General features: G+C 41.3%; 1 protein-coding gene across 3 annotated transcripts in view; it reads left to right on the top strand.

Annotated features, from left to right (window-relative positions):
* The window catches only part of LOC104639011 (von Willebrand factor D and EGF domain-containing protein), a 186,380-nt gene that overhangs the window by 149,571 nt on the left and 19,239 nt on the right, over positions 1–17,570 (top strand). Inside the window, exons 24-26 of one of the 3 annotated variants that reach the window (XR_012836185.1) lie at positions 2,033–2,128; positions 3,716–3,811; positions 8,426–8,920. Coding sequence is in view for 2 of the 3 variants with exons in the window: in XM_075757244.1 (XP_075613359.1) it covers positions 2,033–2,128; positions 3,716–3,811 (192 nt within the window). In the remaining variant the exon portion in view is untranslated. Of the gene's footprint in view, positions 1–2,032; positions 2,129–3,522; positions 3,677–3,715; positions 3,812–8,425; positions 8,921–17,570 lie in introns of those variants that run through there. The other 2 variants (XM_075757244.1, XM_075757245.1) reach the window with 2 other exon arrangements.

Below are 17,570 nucleotides of genomic sequence, written 5' to 3'. Positions count from 1 at the left end.
TGTACAAAAAAGAACAAAAGCCAGTTCGCAAGGAGAACATAGTCATTCACCCCCTCATGTTAAACATCCTGCTGCTGCCAGAATTCACGCTGCTCCTCCTGCGTTCCATACCTGCAGGGTACCTACAAAGGCATCCACAGAAGTGTGCACGCTCAGGGAAAAGCCACCTCCACCCACCAGTGCAAAATGGCAAGGTGAGGACTGGAACTAGGTGCCTATTTCTCAGCAGGACTCGTAGTCTTGAACCTGCTTTGAATAGATACAGGTCAGATCCTCCTCTCAGGGTCTAAGTGCTAAAAGCTGGAGTACATCTTTTTCCTCCGAAGGCACAGTAACTACAGCACTCACCTGGGACAAGGCATGCAAAATAGAGAAATATTAAAAGGAGCAAGCAGGACGAGTACCTTAATCAGTGCCAAACCTCAAGGCTACAGAGGCAGTCTGCCTCTGCCATAGTGAATATTAAATGACTAAGACACCTTCAGCCTACATTAGCTTTCCTGGAAGGTGAGAGATGTCATTTTAACCTCCATCTCCCTGCGACTGCTCTTCCTGTAAGTGTTGAAATGACAGACCTGTTGAGGACACATAAATTAACCTAGCTAAGATCCACGGTAGATGACTGGGATTGCCACTAGCTATTCTGGTTCCTGCTATCTCCTCTTTTTCCTGACGGAGATTACTCTCCTTCAGTTCTGCAAATTTATTTTGAGGTGGCTTTAAATAGGATTATTCCAAGAGAAGGACAAGCAACAGCAGCAGAAACTGTAATTTCCAGCCCAGAATAACTGCAGCAGGATTTGTTTGTCTGACAATACCTTAGGTGAAAGAACATCAGGCTCACTTCTCTCTGCTCTGTGTGGGCTAGACAGAGTATTTTGTGGAGACCATTGGGGTTTCCTGCCTCAAGTGATGCGGTAGGAATCTCGGGATGAACACAGGTATAGAAACAAAACCAAAAAAAAGGAACTTAGGGGACTTTACCAATGGCAATATAAACACTGACAGAGTGTGGACATCTGTGAACCAGCTAGGACAATGAGGCAGATAATCCAAATTCCCTATTAGCAATGAATGAAGTCCATTTTGACTTCATTAAGAGATTGCTGCTTAGTGAGAAAAGCCTTTCATCTAGACTACAATTTCACTTTTTTTTCTCTTTCCAAATTGACATTTTGTTTCTCCTTTAGTTCATCTGAAACATTTTAGTGACCCTGAATTTATTTAAGCTTTAATGCGTTTAATTTATTTAGTGGGCTATTTCATAAGATACTGAAAGACAAAGGGAAGAGAAGGAAAAAGACTGGTTTAAAGTGCCACTCTGCTTTACAATGAAAACTTTATCAGATTCCTTATTCTTCACACAGTGACTTCCCAACTAAACCCATTTGCAATTCAAATAATACCTTTTTTCCCCAACATTCAGGTACTTGCCGCATAGAAATATGCAAGGCGGGTTTTAATTCCTAGTGCCTGTTATATCATCTACAGTAATAAGAGATAAATAAAGAAGCGAAGGAAGCTCAGCCAGTGGCTTTGCTGGTGATGCATGAGCCAATATGTTGTGGGAACTGGCGTGTAAATGAGGCAGAACAAGTGGAGGGTTTGCAGTGCATACCTGTTCATGGAAATGCCACGGAGCTCTGCTGAACTCAGAGAAAGCAGCAAACGGCTCATGTCCCATCTCCAGGTTGTCCGGGCTGTGTGCAGTGTCACTACATTTTACTACCTTGGGATCGTGTTTGGTGAGGATACTAGAGTGGAAGCAAATGAACTGTGCAAATCAAAGGAAGACATCAGAAATCAACTATTAAATTATATTTTATTTCATCCCCCAAGTTATGCTAAAACACCACTGTGTCAACAACGAATAAATGCCACAGCACAACTGACCGGCAAGGATTGTGTGAAATGTATCACAATAGTACTAGAAATGTTTATTCTAATACCATGTGCAGCAGCAAAAGTGTACCTACTCTAAAAAATTCAAAATTAGACGAGGTCCATAGAATTATCTTATCTTCACATACAGCTGTATGCAATCCGGTGTGCTTGAATGGAGGAATCTGTGTGCGGCCAAATATGTGTACATGTCCTTATGGTTTCTACGGGCCACAGTGCCAGAGAGGTAAGAAAGTTCTATTTATCATCTTGATAAAGGATCCAGGCTTAAAATATAAACAGCAGCCTATATTATTGCCTGCCCCCACATGAAGTATATCCAGAGATTTTCCTTGTCATAACTCCCTGTGTGCTCCTTTGATGTTATAGTCTGTCATAAATCCGCATCATATTGTTCTTAATGGTATTGTGAAAGAGTAAGCACTTATTTACGACAGCATTAATGATAACCAAACAATTAATCTTAAACTACCTGAAGCCAGTGATATCACTAATTAGCAAGTATTCCATTCAATGTTAGGGCACGGCTCTGCTTGGTTCATTTTGCATACTCTATCGTGTGTGCTATACTGTGTTTCAGAGCCAGATGATAATTTATCTTCAAATGGGGCTCACAATATCACCTACTTGACCATCCTAGAGTGTAGTGGATGGGAAAATTGTATAGGACGAGAATTCTTTAGATCCCTGCCCAAAGATCCAACCAAATATTTCTCTGCCTGACATGGAGCAGGACCCGATTTTGAATCCCTGCCCTAAAGGGGAGAGCTCTAAACTGAGGCCAACAGTATTTGGGGCTTCCTGCTCACTTTGTGCTGCAGAAGTCAAATTAGGGAATACTTTAACTACCGTTAGCCCAGGCAGAATAGGCAGGAGAGATGAAATTATGTTTAGGGCTCAAATAGCTGGAAGAGTCGTGTGCTCATACCACATGCTTTTCAATTTTTTGAGCTTGGCCCTAATAACCCCTCCTGAATCTGGGAATATAAACACACTCTTATTACCAAATCCAAACTAATTCAATAGTAAAAGTTCTTTTCTCTTGCTCTCTCGCTTTTGTTTCCCTGGAGTTCCTAGATGAATGCAATCCCAATGCGTATTTTTGCAAGTGAATGATTCATGCACAAATTCTAATTGCAAATGGAGCTTGCTGGAAGCTGTTTGTTTTTGTGATGTTGGGCGTGAAGGAGAGAGTGAAAATGATACATACTGTAATTTGACGATCTTTCTCTTGACGTTCAACATGGAAGGTGCTTTTCAACACCTAGGAGACCTGGAATTTTTATCCTTAAGTGTTATGGTTTAGACAGAACTAAAACTTGAAAATAAATATCCACATTTGTGGGATATGGAAGTGATATGGGGAGAGAGTGGGTGGATGCTGAAGCCAAGACCTTCCTCCTGCTTCACTGAGAAAGGGGTGAAGTAACAGTGCCAAAACAAAGTTAGCAAATATCAAACACCGATCTGTATTTCAAGGGCAGAAGCCCTTGAAGAAGCCCTTTAGCTAGAGAGCTAAAACCTAAGAGATTCTCAGGGACATTCCAAGCACTTACCTGCAGGTGTCTAAGAGACCCTTAGGTGCGAGGAGTCATGTCCCATATTCTTTCCACAAACAAGACAGAATCAGGATCTCAAGCTAGGCATCTGCCTGAATCACCCTTTGGAGAGACACCTTCTCTACACCAGCTAAAGAAAAAGCCTCTGCAGACTGCTCTCCCAACGCAGGCACCTTGATAAGGAGACTGTAATTAAGCAATGTTGATCTTCTGAGTGATTTCAGTGCACCAAACTTTTGCTTTCCTTTCACTAGCCATTTGCATTCCCCCTTGTAAGAACGGTGGTCACTGTGTTCGAACCAATGTGTGTTCCTGTACTGAGGGCTACACTGGAAGAAGGTGTCAAAAAAGTAAGTTACAAACTTCCCTTTGCTTTCCAGTGCTCCCTGACTCATAACAGTTTTTCTCCATTTTGTGCATGTTCAACAGAATATTTTGTCTGGACTTATGACGTGATCTCCTATATTTGTCTGAGATCACGTATAGCACTATGTTATGACTAAAACCAACCTGTTATTTAGAATAACATTGTGTCAAGTCAAGGTTGGGAGTAGAATCATAGAACCATAGAATGGTTTGGGTTGGAGGGGACCTCAAAGCCCATCTAGTTCCAACCCCCCTGCCATGGGCAGGGACACCCTCCACTAGCCCAGGTTGCCCAAAGCCCCATCCAACCTGGCCTTGAACACTGCCAGGGAGCCAGGGGCAGCCACAGCTTCTCTGGGCAACCTGTGCCAGGGCCTCACCACCCTCACAGGGAAGAAGCATTTTGCTAGAATCCTCTCTACATATTTCATGCATTTAGAATGAGTATTTCGAGCTGAATTAATTATTTTGCATTAAAGATTTTTTGGGGAAAAAAATTAAAGCCAAAGACAGAGCAGGTGACTGAGATCCTTAAAAATATTAGAACATCATAATTCTAGCTTAATTAAGACAGTTGGTTAATAACGGTTCAGCCTTGCCTTTGTTCTTGTCTTGTTCTTGTCACTGAAAACTCCCTCTTCACCTTAGCATAGGTATTCATATTCGATTCTTCTATTCTTCTGGGGAAATAGGTTATTTTGGCACTTTTATAGACTTTATTGCTCAACGATATCCCTTACCCAGGGAGATTAGGATATGTATGTGAAAACTTTTTTTTATTTTTATTTTTATTATTTCTTAACCAGTTTGAAATTGGCAAAAGGGGAGCTGTGAAAAGAACCATTCTTGGCAGGGAGAATCTGTACGTTTCCAGAGCACTTTATGTCTCTCACACACAGAGAAAAAAAGCTAGTAAAAAATTCCTTCCAGCAACAAAAGCCCTCTCAATCCCCATACTACAGCTCTCCCCTCCTTCAGCAGAGAGAATCACGATGCACAGTTATGCCTGGCTGCAAAGTACACAATTGAATAGTCTGTTCTGGCAGGAACAAGCTGGAGGGAAGAAAGGAGGAAAAAATCCTTATGTTTGGTATCTTGTTTTTGAGGCTAGAGAACATTAGAAAAGTGCTGTTTCCAGCTTCAAACATACTACCACATCTCCAGACAGATCAAAGGAAAAAGAGGTGATCACAATTGCAGTCTAGCAAAGCATTCCTCTAAATGCTCCAAGTGCTACCGACCCACAGCATGTTTCTTTCCGCTTTCAAAACATTTACAAGGTTTTGTTGCCCATCTTGGTATAATCTTTTGCAAAAAAAACTTTCTGATATGATGAAAATATTTTTGTTCTGTCCAATCTCAGCCTCTGTTCCACTTCAATGACAGGTATATAGTCTGTTTTATTTAGCCTAGTGTTATAAAAACTTAAAGAAAGGACCTGTGTCTGTGATGAATGAAGAGAAATGTGATTAAGTAGAAGACAAATGCTATTTGCTTACATATTGGCCTCTGACTGTTAACAAGTAAAAAATTTTGAGTATTGTTTCTTTTTTCTGGCTTACAATCAACATGGGACAGGTCTCATAATCCATAGAAAGAAACAGGTTATTCACAAGCACTTCACAGCAAACAGTTGCTCTTAGAGCTGTATGTCTCATCGTTGTTGTCATATGAAATAGCTGCTCTCTCCTCTGCCAGAGGATCCAGATTCCTCCACTCCCCTGCAGCAAAGGACTGCAGGGCACACAGCACAAGTGAGTCTCAGCTGACCTCCACAAACCTTCCCCCACAAATTAAACAGAGAAAACTAGTGTTCCCATCAGCTGGAGGCAGATCTCAGTCCAATACATCTCAGAGTTCAAATGCCAAAGGCATTTCAGACCTTTTTTTGGTATGATTTTATATCATTTTCAATCAGGCATTGACCAGATTGGTGGATGAGCTGACGTACTCTGCACGCACTGAAAGGCTAGGAGCGCGCCCATAGATATGTGTTCCTAACCTATTTACACGCAGACAAATGACAAAGTGGAAAATAAATTCCCAGCATGAAGATGTTCCACTACCCAAAACTTTTTTCATAAATAAAATATATAAAAAGTACAACAGTATCCATTTTATGTTCCAAAAAGAGCTAATCTATCACGTAGTTCATTCTGTCTCATTTGCAGTGTCACTAATTATATATATATATATATATATATATGCATTTCATAGAGTCACAGAATGGTTTGGGTTGGAAGGGACCTCAAAGCCCATCTAGTTCCAACCCCCCTGCCATGGGCAGGGACACCCTCCACTAGCCCAGGTTGCCCAAAGCCCCATCCAACCTGGCCTTGAACACTGCCAGGGAGCCAGGGGCAGCCACGGCTTCTCTGGGCAACCTGTGCCAGGGCCTCACCACCCTCACAGGGAAGAATTTCCTCCTAATATCTAATCTAAGTCTACCTTCCTTCAGTTTAAAGCTGTTCCCCCTTGTCCTGTCACCCCACGCCCTTGTCACCAGTCCCTCTCCAGCTTTCCTGTAGCCCCTTCAGGGACTGGAAGGTGGAGCCTTCTCTTCTCCAGGCTGAAGAACCCCACCTCTCTCAGCCAGGTTAACCCATGCTGACAAATGCACAACTGGCTTAGCCAAAATTAGAAAAGCAATTCCTCATGAGGGATTTTATCATTATTTTACTTGTTCTTTGCTCTCCGGATATGAGTTTGCAGTGTGCTTAAGAACTTTTACACTTCCACTACAGTTTCAAAAACCACTGTCAGCAAATCAGCTTTACTATGTACTTATACTGAGTCTCTAATCTTAGAAATTTTGGGTGGATTTATTACCTGCCTAATAAAACCTATCAAGATAGAGTGAGTAAACTTAACATTAAGACAGACAAGTCTGAAGAAGTTTCCCACCATGTACTACATGCAGAGCAGCTTCACATTCTTGATCTTTGGGAAAATATTTGTAGGTTTTGGAAATTTCCCATGAACCATAAAAACTGTGAAATAGTCTTTTCAGGAACAGTGATCTGAACAAAAATATTACCTTTCTGAACCTGCAGTGAATGCTCGAGATCGGCAGTCTTTTCAATTTTGTCACTGTTTATACACAGCGGTACAGTTTTTTGCACAGTTATCTCTGAAACCTTCTAATAATGATATGAATCGCATCAGTAAACCCTTAGATTTCTGCTTTAATGTGCTCCAACACGGAGTTGGAGCAATGGCAAAATTCCCTGCCATGCACAGCCCTGATTACATTAGGGATGCTACAGTTTCCAGGCTCATGGTATCGTAACACACACTTCTGGATGACCCCTTTGATGGAGCTACATGAAGTCAGGGAAGCCAGAAGCACTTGGATGCCCATCCTGGAGATAATTCGCACGTTAGGGTCATTTCTAATGTGCAAACACGAGTGTCTTGCAACTCAGACCTAAGTAGCAGTGAGTCAAGTGGGACAGACTTTTGTCCTTGCGATGAGTCAACATAATAAGAATAATAATAGTTGTGGGTGTCTGTTTTTCCAGTAATTAACGCTCAAAAGCACCTCTTTCATCTTAACAAATATCACGAAAAGGCAGCTCAATATCCATAACTGAAATAACAGAATAAAGAATTCACATACTCTAAACAAATTGCATATTTCTCATGAAACCAGCTTTATCAAGATTTTTTTAGGTAGGAACAGTGTTTAGAGGGAAAGATAAGAACAAGTCCAATCAGGTTTTGGTCACTTATCCCTTGGATATTTTGGCATTCTTTCTACTGCTTTTAGATATTCCTCTTTCCCCCTTAATATCTCACCTGCTTGGGCAGAAAAACAAAATCTTCTATTTGCTTTTGGCAAATTTAGATTCTCAATGGAAGGAGATAATTAAAACTAAAAGCCACGGCAGTCAATCAAAGACAGGTTAATTAATTCTAAACTGAACCCAAACTGGTATGCCTGACAGCCAAAAATGTGCAGGACGGAGTGGCAGCACCATGCCTTTGCCGTTCGGGCTTACCGTTCTTCGCTTCCTTAGTGTACGGAGAAAGGCATTCAGCTTGAAAGTTTGTGTTTGGTTTGTATGTAAATAAACATCATCTCAAAAAAAAAAAAAAAAACCCGTGTAAATCAACCAGGTCCGGTTGGCTGCCAGCTGAAATATAAGGCTTTGCCTGGTGTGTTTACTGATAAATAACTGCCTGGTGATTATGCAAACCAGACACCCACACCCAGGACGAGCGGGTGTCAGAGCTGACAGTGAAATGTATGGTTATGCCTCAGCAAGTGTACAACCTTGTATCCTCGCTTGCTACGCATTGTTTTCAGTATAATCAGTCTTGTTGAGCGGAAAGAGGCAAACGCTGGCAGTACCTCAAAATAAAATATAGTTCTGGATCAACTTTGCATCAAACAAACATACTCGGCGTTAATACTAAAGAAAAGCTATTCGCGCGTGGTTTAAAATTCCCTTTTGAAAAAAAGCACGGCTGTAGTGATCCTGGGATATCACTCCTGTTCCTGTTCCCTTCACGCTGATTTCTACAACATCCTCACAAAAATTATAAACAAAGAAAATAGATTAGGTTTCGTTTATTTACTAGCTGTATTGTCATAGGACTGCTTTACAAACAGCTCTGAAGAAAGGAACGCTGTTAAAGGCTGAGTTTTCTTATGAACGGTTGGAGCCAAGAGAAGGGGGGAAAAAAGAGGGATCCATGGGACCACAAGCTTATCCCTTCTCTGCTGCTATCTGCTTCTAGCGAGTTCAGCTCTGAGCAAAAAGGCAAGCCACAGCTCCCTCTGGAGCTCATCAGCAAGCAAAGGTCACAGGAGAACAGTGCTGAACATCCTCCTCCTCCCTTCTCCGGAATACCAAGCACACCTGCAGCCTGACCTCGGCCCCTCTTACGGCAGCGTACCTTCTCGCCGCTCATCTCGCAGGCAGTGAGCTGGAGTTCGCGGTTTAAAACAGAGACCATGTTTCTGCATGCATCTATTTTATCACATCAGGCCAAATCCTGCCAGCTTTGTATCACATAAATTATCGCACTGACATTGGGACTTTGGATCTTAGTAGATAACTATTTCTCCATTTCAGTAATTCCTGCAGGTAGGATTTATAGCCAAAACACAGTGCACAATATAAGTCATGTTCATTCTTCCAGCTCTGCTTGCTACTCCTCCCCCCCGTCTCTTTTTCCTTCCCGGTACCATGAGGACTTTACTTGCATGAGAGCTGGAGGCAAACTGATTGGAAATGTGAACACTGAGTTTCAAAGGCAGCTTTCTGCTAAGCAGTGTCATGTTGTGAAAGTCACCGATTTCCCATATTCCAGCCTTCCCATGTAATGTTTCTGTAGATTGCTGCCTTGCCAGCTGCATAAGCAGGAAGTTTTACTGCTCAACAAATTAGACTTCTACCGAGTTGTCATCTTGTCAACGGGTGATATATTCTGTGGACTACCTTCACTGAATAGGCAGATCAACTTAAGCTATATAAAATCAGCCCGTTTGCAAACCGAAGGTCCAGCATACCCTCCCACACAACTGAGCAGGGAGCAATCCACATATCTCATGTAAACGGATGGAGTAATCATTTGAATTAGACTTGCTTTTCATCTGTCAAGGATGTGCTTAAAGGCAACAACTATTTGTGTAAGATTTCTGGGTGGCCAATATCCTCGGACAGTGGGTGTCTGGAAACAAATAAACAGCTGCTCATAGCAGAGAGATGTGTAACTTACTGCTAAAAGCATTAGTTTTGCAACAGAAGTAGAAAGATCGGCAGGTTGGCTTGTTGAGTGGTTGGTGCAGAGTCTGGAGACGCAGGAAAAAGAAACACTGGTCTCAGTTCTTACTTGATTTTCCAGCCCATGTAATAGAATATGTTCATACTGGATGTCATCTTCCTTCCTCGGGCAGGAAATACACCAGAAGACGAAGGAAAAAAAAAAAAAAATCAAAGCTACTACTGTCTTTCCCATTCAGCTGAACACAACATGATCCATGCATCTTGCCCGGGGGAACGGGGAGAGCTCTGAGTTCCTGGAGAAAGGGAGAGAGCCAGATGGGAGACAGTGACTCGAGGTACAGCCTGGTTTGTGGTCTGCTCTCGGAGCAGTGCTCCTCTCTGCTCACTCTTAGTAAGGATTTGTGACAAAACCATTAGTTGGCCTGTCTTAAAAGCTACATTTTGTTCATATATATGTAGCTGATGCATTTATTTTAATAGGGGGTTTGAGCACATGCAGTTGTCTAAATTTATTTTGCAGGAAGAGAACAAGAATATATCTGGGTAAGAACTGAATATATATCCTAAATAAGCCCAAAAGCCTTATTAAATTTTTATTCATTCCATAAGCAAAACATTCACAGACTACAGCAGGAATTTTACTAGAGTAGAAAATCTAGGTTTTGAGCCAGTATTTCTTTACTCGTATCTTAAAGGCACTAAAGAAACGTGTCAGATCTACTGCTGTATGTAAACGCATACATAAAGTAAAAGAGCAGTGATTCCTGAATTAATGCATCTCTCTTTGCAGTAGGCTTCTGTGTGAGGATAAGTGCTTTTTTGCCGCTAATTTATTTAAGAAACAATACTTTTGCGGGTGTATTTTTAAATAAAATATTTTTTAAATATCTCTTAAAAAAGGGGCATGGGATCTACCACTTGAAAAGCCCAGAGGACGGACAATTCCAGAGATTAACATTGCCTGTTTATCCACAAAAAGACATTGCCAAGACAATCCTCTCCAGCATCGATTCCCAAATAAGCCTTAGCTTACTTTCTAAGACAGATAATAACAGGATGACAAACAGATTAGTGCAGTGCCAATGCAGACAGCAGTCCTCTTCTGAACCCCCTGACCCGTCTCCCACCTTGAGGTCCTCGCTCTTCGGCTGGGTTATCAGCTGAACCACAGCGGCCTGTGGCTGGTCTTCTTCTTGGCTTGGGACTCGGTTACTCCACCTGAATCTCCCTTTGCCTTTGTACAGATGAAAATAAACCAAATTGCATCAAGCATAGGCGACGGCTCAGCCCACTCGGCGCAATGGAAACGTGCCTAAATGGCGGGTTGCTTATACTGCAAGCGCAGAAGCTGCAAAAACAATCGACAGAGGAAAACAATGTATATGACGATCCTCTTTCACTTCTTATTCAGGCATGACAAGAAAGCAGCTCAACAGAACAATTTATACACACACCACAATGGTTCACTGACCTAATAAAACACAGAGCGTTCTTCAGTGAAGAGAAATTGTTACCAAACCCAAGACCCTTACAAGATGGGAATATAAGCTGTGCTCCGAGTATACTTTACAATTCCCCACATTAATTATATACTAACAGTTGCAAAGATGAGAATAAAGTATATAGCTATAGTCTCTTTCAAATTAATAGTGTTGCAATCAGACTAAAACCAATCAGTAAATGAGAAAAAGGGTTTGCTAATGATCTCAAAATCTGACAACTCCTAGCAGAATATTCCCCAAATATATAAATGTGCACCTGCACATGCCTATTTTGTTTATAGTAGCCTTCATTCTGAAAGATGCTGCAATATTTTGCAGCTATCCAAACATCGTACCACTGCATCTCTAGAAAGAGTTTCAATAGGCAAAATGAAGATCAGGAGACCCAGAGGGAGAAATATTTGAGTCCAAGGAGGGTGGAGAGTCCCCTCTCTGTATTGGAGTGACAATCCCTCATCAGTTTCCTAGAGTTTAGTCTAGCATCTCAGTAGTTTTGCCATTCAATATTCATTATTTTTCCAGTGTTTTTTTCCTAAACTAATACCTAAATTAGATTTATCGCCTGCTTTAATAACTCTAAAAGGCCTCATAGGTATACCAGAGCACGCATCAGAGCGAAGACCAGACACAATTAGACAAAGCACCATAGCAGGCATTACACTGCTATCTATACGGTCTATAATTTTTCAGAGCATTTTTTCTTCTGAAATGTGTGCGAGGTCATGTAAAATAACTCATATTGCTCAAGCCGTGTGGTAAAGTGAATATATTATAAATGCAAACTGTCACCACACCCATCACAATTACATTTACAGCTCCCTCTGTGTCTTGTAGCAATTTGTTCTCCTGCACTGCAACCCTCAGAGGTTTCTACCAGATTATTTTTACTATTCAGAAAGGTAATTTATTGAAGGAGTGCTTTGCATCTCTGTCAGAGATACATGAAGCGAGAAATAGGGATGAGCAAACCTCAAAATGATTGGTAGCTTTGTATGGATAAGGATCCAAATTTTAGAAGAACCTTGCACTAAACTTGCAAACAATTTTATTTCATGACAAAAATTCCTTCCTCTTAAAATTTAACCTGTGACTATAATTACTGACATTCAGTGCATCACACGTCCGAGGTTACTCTGATAGTACTTGGAGAGAAAGTTATTTCTTTATCCAAATCAACATCGATGAGGAATTTCAAAGAAAATCAAGCTCCAGAACAGCATATGTGCCTAAAACTCAGCACAGGCAAAACCAGTTCCTTACTGCCCTTGGAAACAGGGGAAAAAAAGGGACTAGAAATTGCTAGTGTCCCAAATCCGTAACATGTTTTTCAGCACTATGTGCATTTGGGACCTTCACAGCAGCAGATATATTGGTACATCCATCTCACTAATGATCTGTTGAGCATCAGTTATACCCTCTAAAACGGAGAATGACATTTTTTACCTCGACTAGTTTCTGCTAGTGTCAGGGCAGCGGAATCCAAACAATGGTGCCCCTTGTTAGAAACACTCTTTTTGGCCAGAACACCTCCATTTCGTGATTCATTTTTTCAAAGGACTAAAGATCATTCAGCAAGATCAAATCTTTATTTGGAGCCTAGAAGCATCCAACCAGTTGTTTCCTTACTGCAGTCAGGATAACGTTTCATTCGAGCAGTGCTGCTGGGATGCAGAACGCATCTGGAGAGATGGGGAAACTCCTTTCCAGTCGATCCATTGAACTGTGTTATCTCGTGAAACTGCTGGCCTGACATTCCGGTTCTTGTCCTATGAAAAAGACCAGCAACATCCCTACATTTTAAGGCTGCAGTCTCATGGCTGTGCCGTTCCTGGCACAGACCTTCTCCTCGTTTTTTCTGTTTTATCAATAAGTGATGTATATACCCTATAAACCTTGGAAAAGTACTGGAAGTGCCAGTTTTAACACAAAACCCACTGCTTTCACATCTACTGGTTTCATTTTTGTTCTCAGCTTGAGGTCTGTCATCTGTATTTTCCTGACAAGACCAGTCGGTGTTATTTTTAAATCTGTCCCATGCTCTGTGTCCTTACTGTGTCGTATCTCCCCAGCTACAGCTCTCTGGTTTTGAGAATGTCACACCAAATCAAGATAACCACGAAGCAGAAAGAAGAAAATGAACATTAAAACAACATGTACACATACAAAAGCCAAAACTGCGACTGATCAAGCTTCCTGCTCCTCAAAAGAGCAGTAGAGAGCGAGCAAGTCGAATTATGCACTAGACCCACAGAGAAGTCAGTCCAAAACCAACGCCAGCCAGAAATAAAAGCAGTGCCTGTGAATCACATATAAATGACAGCACAGGGATGGTGACTTAAAGGATATGTTGAAGAATATATCTACCTGTAGGTGTTCTTTTGGCCGCATTGCTGTGTTCTTTGTCAGTGAGCTACAGCCTGATGCATTACCTTAGCTGGCCCACACAGATGCTACTGCTCGAGGCTATTTTCTCACTTCCATCCAAAGGCAGAACGCATCCAAAAGCAGGTCGATTTTCTCAGCTTCTACAGGGCATTAAAAAAAAAAAAAAAAAAAAAATTGTCTTGAAAACTACATCTTCTAATCAGCACTGCAGTGTGACGCATGTCTCCTCATCAGCAGCATGGCACAGGATACGTGATGACAGGTAATTTTTGATTCAGAAAGAAATTGTCTGTGCAGTCTTATTGTCAGGAAAGGACATGGATGTTCAGCTGCGGCGAGGCATATTCCTGAACCATTGCAGAGGATCCCTTTCTGCCAAGATTTTAGGAGCCTGATTTAATATTCTCTCTGTTTTGATTTTATGAGGGTGGTGATGAAGACTGTCTTATTTCAACAACATTTCAAGCTTTTCCCTACTTATTATTATCTACTTCTAGCAAGAAAAGGTATAATGGGGTACTTGCATCAAAAGGTGGCTTAGGTTCAACTTCAAAAGTTCTTGTCTGCTAATCCACCGAAGCAGTGAGAGTCTGAAGGAAATGTCTGGCTTCTTTTAATCACTGTAAACTAATAGTGTGATAGTTTGTTACAACAAGAGATTTCTCTCAGTTGCTTCGAGTATGTGCAGTCCAGCAAAGCATACCCAGTGCTTAATTTTGCCCCCAGTCCCTTTTGGCTTTGCATAGAAGGGACATTGTGCTTAGTACTGTGTATGGTTTAGGGGAACTGTTACTGTAAATCAATGGCAAGAAGGGCAGGCAAAGGTAGATGCTGGAACTGTAGGTGTCCACCGCTGGTACTTCTTACATCAGGAGAACCTACTGGCTTTACAAACAACATTTAAGGTGTTGCTTGCTTTTTCCTTAGAGTTTTAGTAATCTCTGGAAATATTTATTTTACAGGAAAATTCTTCCCTTTGGCTGACAAAGCAGGAGGCCTGTCTACCTTAAAGATGTTAGGGCTGAACAGTTGAACTATGGAGCTCCGTGGAGGTTGATAAAAAGAGTTGCAAGAAGCACTTCACTGGGTTAAGTCAGCCTAGAGGGGATAAGCTATGAAAAGGGTCACAGGAAATTTTAAGTAATTGTAAGGTCAAAATGCATTAAAGCCATCAAAGAGAAATAGCTGCTGCATAAAACAGAAAACGTAGCAACCTGTGAATGCCTTTCAGTGCAGAGAAGAATTGTGTACATTTTGTATGATGTTCTGTGCAACACCTATGTTTTATCTTAACACCCGCAGCTGCTTGTTACCTTATCAAAATCACCCCTCACCTGAAATACAACAGGTAATCATGCTTTTTCTTTAACCTGCATTATCACCTTCAACATAGGCGTACCTTAGCTAACTTACCAGTTTTGGAAAACATAAGATCATGGAAGTCCTTTCCAGCTTTAAATAGTGGACTTATAGAATTGTGGCATGTTATAGAATAGAGTAACTCCATTGCATGTCAAATTCTGTGCTTCGGTTCTTACTGAAGAGCATGGAAATGTTGACGGTGAGAGCAAGGGGAATGGGATTAAGGCTTTAGTAACACTTACTGACTGGCAGCAAACCTGCACACAGGACGCGTTGATAGTACACGACTCTCCCTACCCCCCGTGATATACCCTAACAAACCACAACAAAGGGAAGACAGGAATGCCTTTACATCGGCTTACATCGGTGCCAGTCCCCAAGGCAGGTGGAAAACCTATCAAACCACTGTTGTCTTTGGGTCAAGATGCCAGGCATTTTTCAAGGAGAGGGGGAAAAAAAGAAATGTGAGTCTTTTCAAAGTCATGCCAGTGCCTGGGAGGATTACAATAATTTGATTTGCTCTCCTAGTGCTTGATAATTTATTTAGTTTTCCTGTGAGAGGCTGTAACATTTTTGTTTGCTATTTTGAAATTGGAGCTCCTCCACAGAGGCCAAGGAGTGGGACTAGAAAGGATCCAAACTAGTTATCATCAACAAATGCTGAAGTCTGCCTGATGGGTATTGAGATGGAATTGTATTTAAGAAAGTTAAAGAAAGGGAGAACAAGGTGGAGATGTCAGACAGGAAAAGGGGAGAGATAACACTGCATTCATTTGCATAAATTCCCTATCAAGAAGAGAAAGTGCCCCTCCAGTTCAGAACAGGTTGAGCCCTGAGCCCACGTTTCCCACTTAAGTGCTTCCCTTAGTTCACTTTGAATTGAACTCCTTTGGATTTACCACTTAAGTGAGAGATGCCATAAGCAATAAACAATGTAAAGATAGCCCATGCTGTATTTTCATAGTTACTTGTTCATTTGTAGGGCAGAGGAACAAAGAGAGAAATAGATCCCAAGTTTAAAGTCAGTGTGAACTGTAATGTTTTACTCAGACCAAGACTGAAGCTCACCTGGTACTTAGAGTTTCGCTGAGTTAGAATGCAAATTGAGCTGGAACAAGTTCAGTTATACACAAACCGAAAACTAAAAGAGAATCAAAAAGCACATTAGTTTGATTCCCTGTAATTGAAGAAAGAGCCTGTTTTCATATCATTTAAAAAATGTGATATCTACGAAACAACCAGCAATATCTTAAAATGCAATTGTTTGTATAACATTAAAAATACACAGAAAATATAAGGGACAAATAATAAAAATAAAAGATAAATGCCCACTTGAAAAAATAGTACTGTGCTGCTAGTTATTTTTCTTGGCTTTACTTTTTGAGGAGTGGAGGGAACACATTGTCCAAGTTTCATATGATCTCAAAATCAAATCCCTGGATTTCAACTGTATGATTTTGGGACAGCAGGTTAGCATTGGGGACACTATGTCCATGAATATCACAAAGCGTAAAGTCATTTGAAATCTAGATCCAAATTTTATGATTTGGGCTCATCTTTTCTGAATTCTGAATATCTGAGCTGTTTTATAATTGAAATGGGAAGTCAAATACAGCACAGCATAAGATTCTAGGTCAGAAGTCCATTATTAGAGATGTGAGATCAAAAGAGGGAGAAAAAGGAAGAGGGAAAATAAATTATTTAATTATTTCAGAGTTATGGTTGCCATAAAATTTTGAATTCACCTAGGTTTTAACTAGTGGTTGCAGCACTTTTTGATAGTTCAGCACTAGCTGTAGATTCCTGTCAGCCTTAGTAAGCAAAGGCCAAGATTATAGCATGGATCAGGAGAGGCGGAGAAAGAAGGAAAAAGAGGATGACAGTCTACGGGCTTGGATCCAAGCAGCCTTACGAGCGAGGGTAAGTCTGAGTTGCCTGAGGGCAGGTCACTGTGCCGAGGGATCCAGGAGGCTTGGCACAGAGCAAAAAGCAGATGTGGCATCTAACCAAGAGCAGCGATACAGCGCTAAGAGCTGCCAGTGCAGCAGCATCTGCATTGAAGGAATAGACCAGGACACAAAAAGCCACAAAAGCAATATTTCAGTGCATCAGAGGAATAATTAGGGAATTCAAATCTACCTATCTAAAAAATGCCTGATCATACCTAAGAGAGGAATAGAAGGCTATTCTCCCATCAAATAACAGTTGCTGTATTTTTGCATGATATTTTTCAATAATCATTCCTATTTTGAGGCTCTTTGCAGGATTCCACCTTCTACAATAAATGTCTGAAGGGAGCTTGTGGTAGTTTCAGAGCCCTGTACGTAGTGATGACTTGAAAATCAGAATTGCTACAGCATTAGTATTCAAGTTCTGTTCTTACTGCTGACGTGCCAAAAGACGTCACAACCTTCAGCCTAATAAAGGCACCGTAATGCTACATTTTAGCTGTCAGCCCCCTCGGAGCCTGCTCCCTGCTGAGGAAGAGCTGGGTTTTTGGCAGCCACCCGGCTCCTCAAGCAAGGAGGAATGCTGCTGATTACCGCTGTCGGTAATGAGTCGCCGGGAAATCCCATCGTGCCTACAAAGCGTTAAACATGGCAAAAGCCATTCGACACAAATGTGTTCTCCACTTTCATTGTTGGGCTCAGCCTCCTAACCTGATGCTCATACTCCTGTCCAGCCATTTACTATGCAACACAGCTTTATTGTCTTCCACCCCATTATCAAATGCCTTCTTCCATGTAAAAGGCAAACCA

The sequence above is a fragment of the Balearica regulorum genome, chromosome 6 (assembly GCF_011004875.1).
Source record: "Balearica regulorum gibbericeps isolate bBalReg1 chromosome 6, bBalReg1.pri, whole genome shotgun sequence".
NCBI lineage: Eukaryota > Metazoa > Chordata > Aves > Gruiformes > Gruidae > Balearica > Balearica regulorum.
This window is presented reverse-complemented; position numbering and strand designations above follow the sequence as displayed.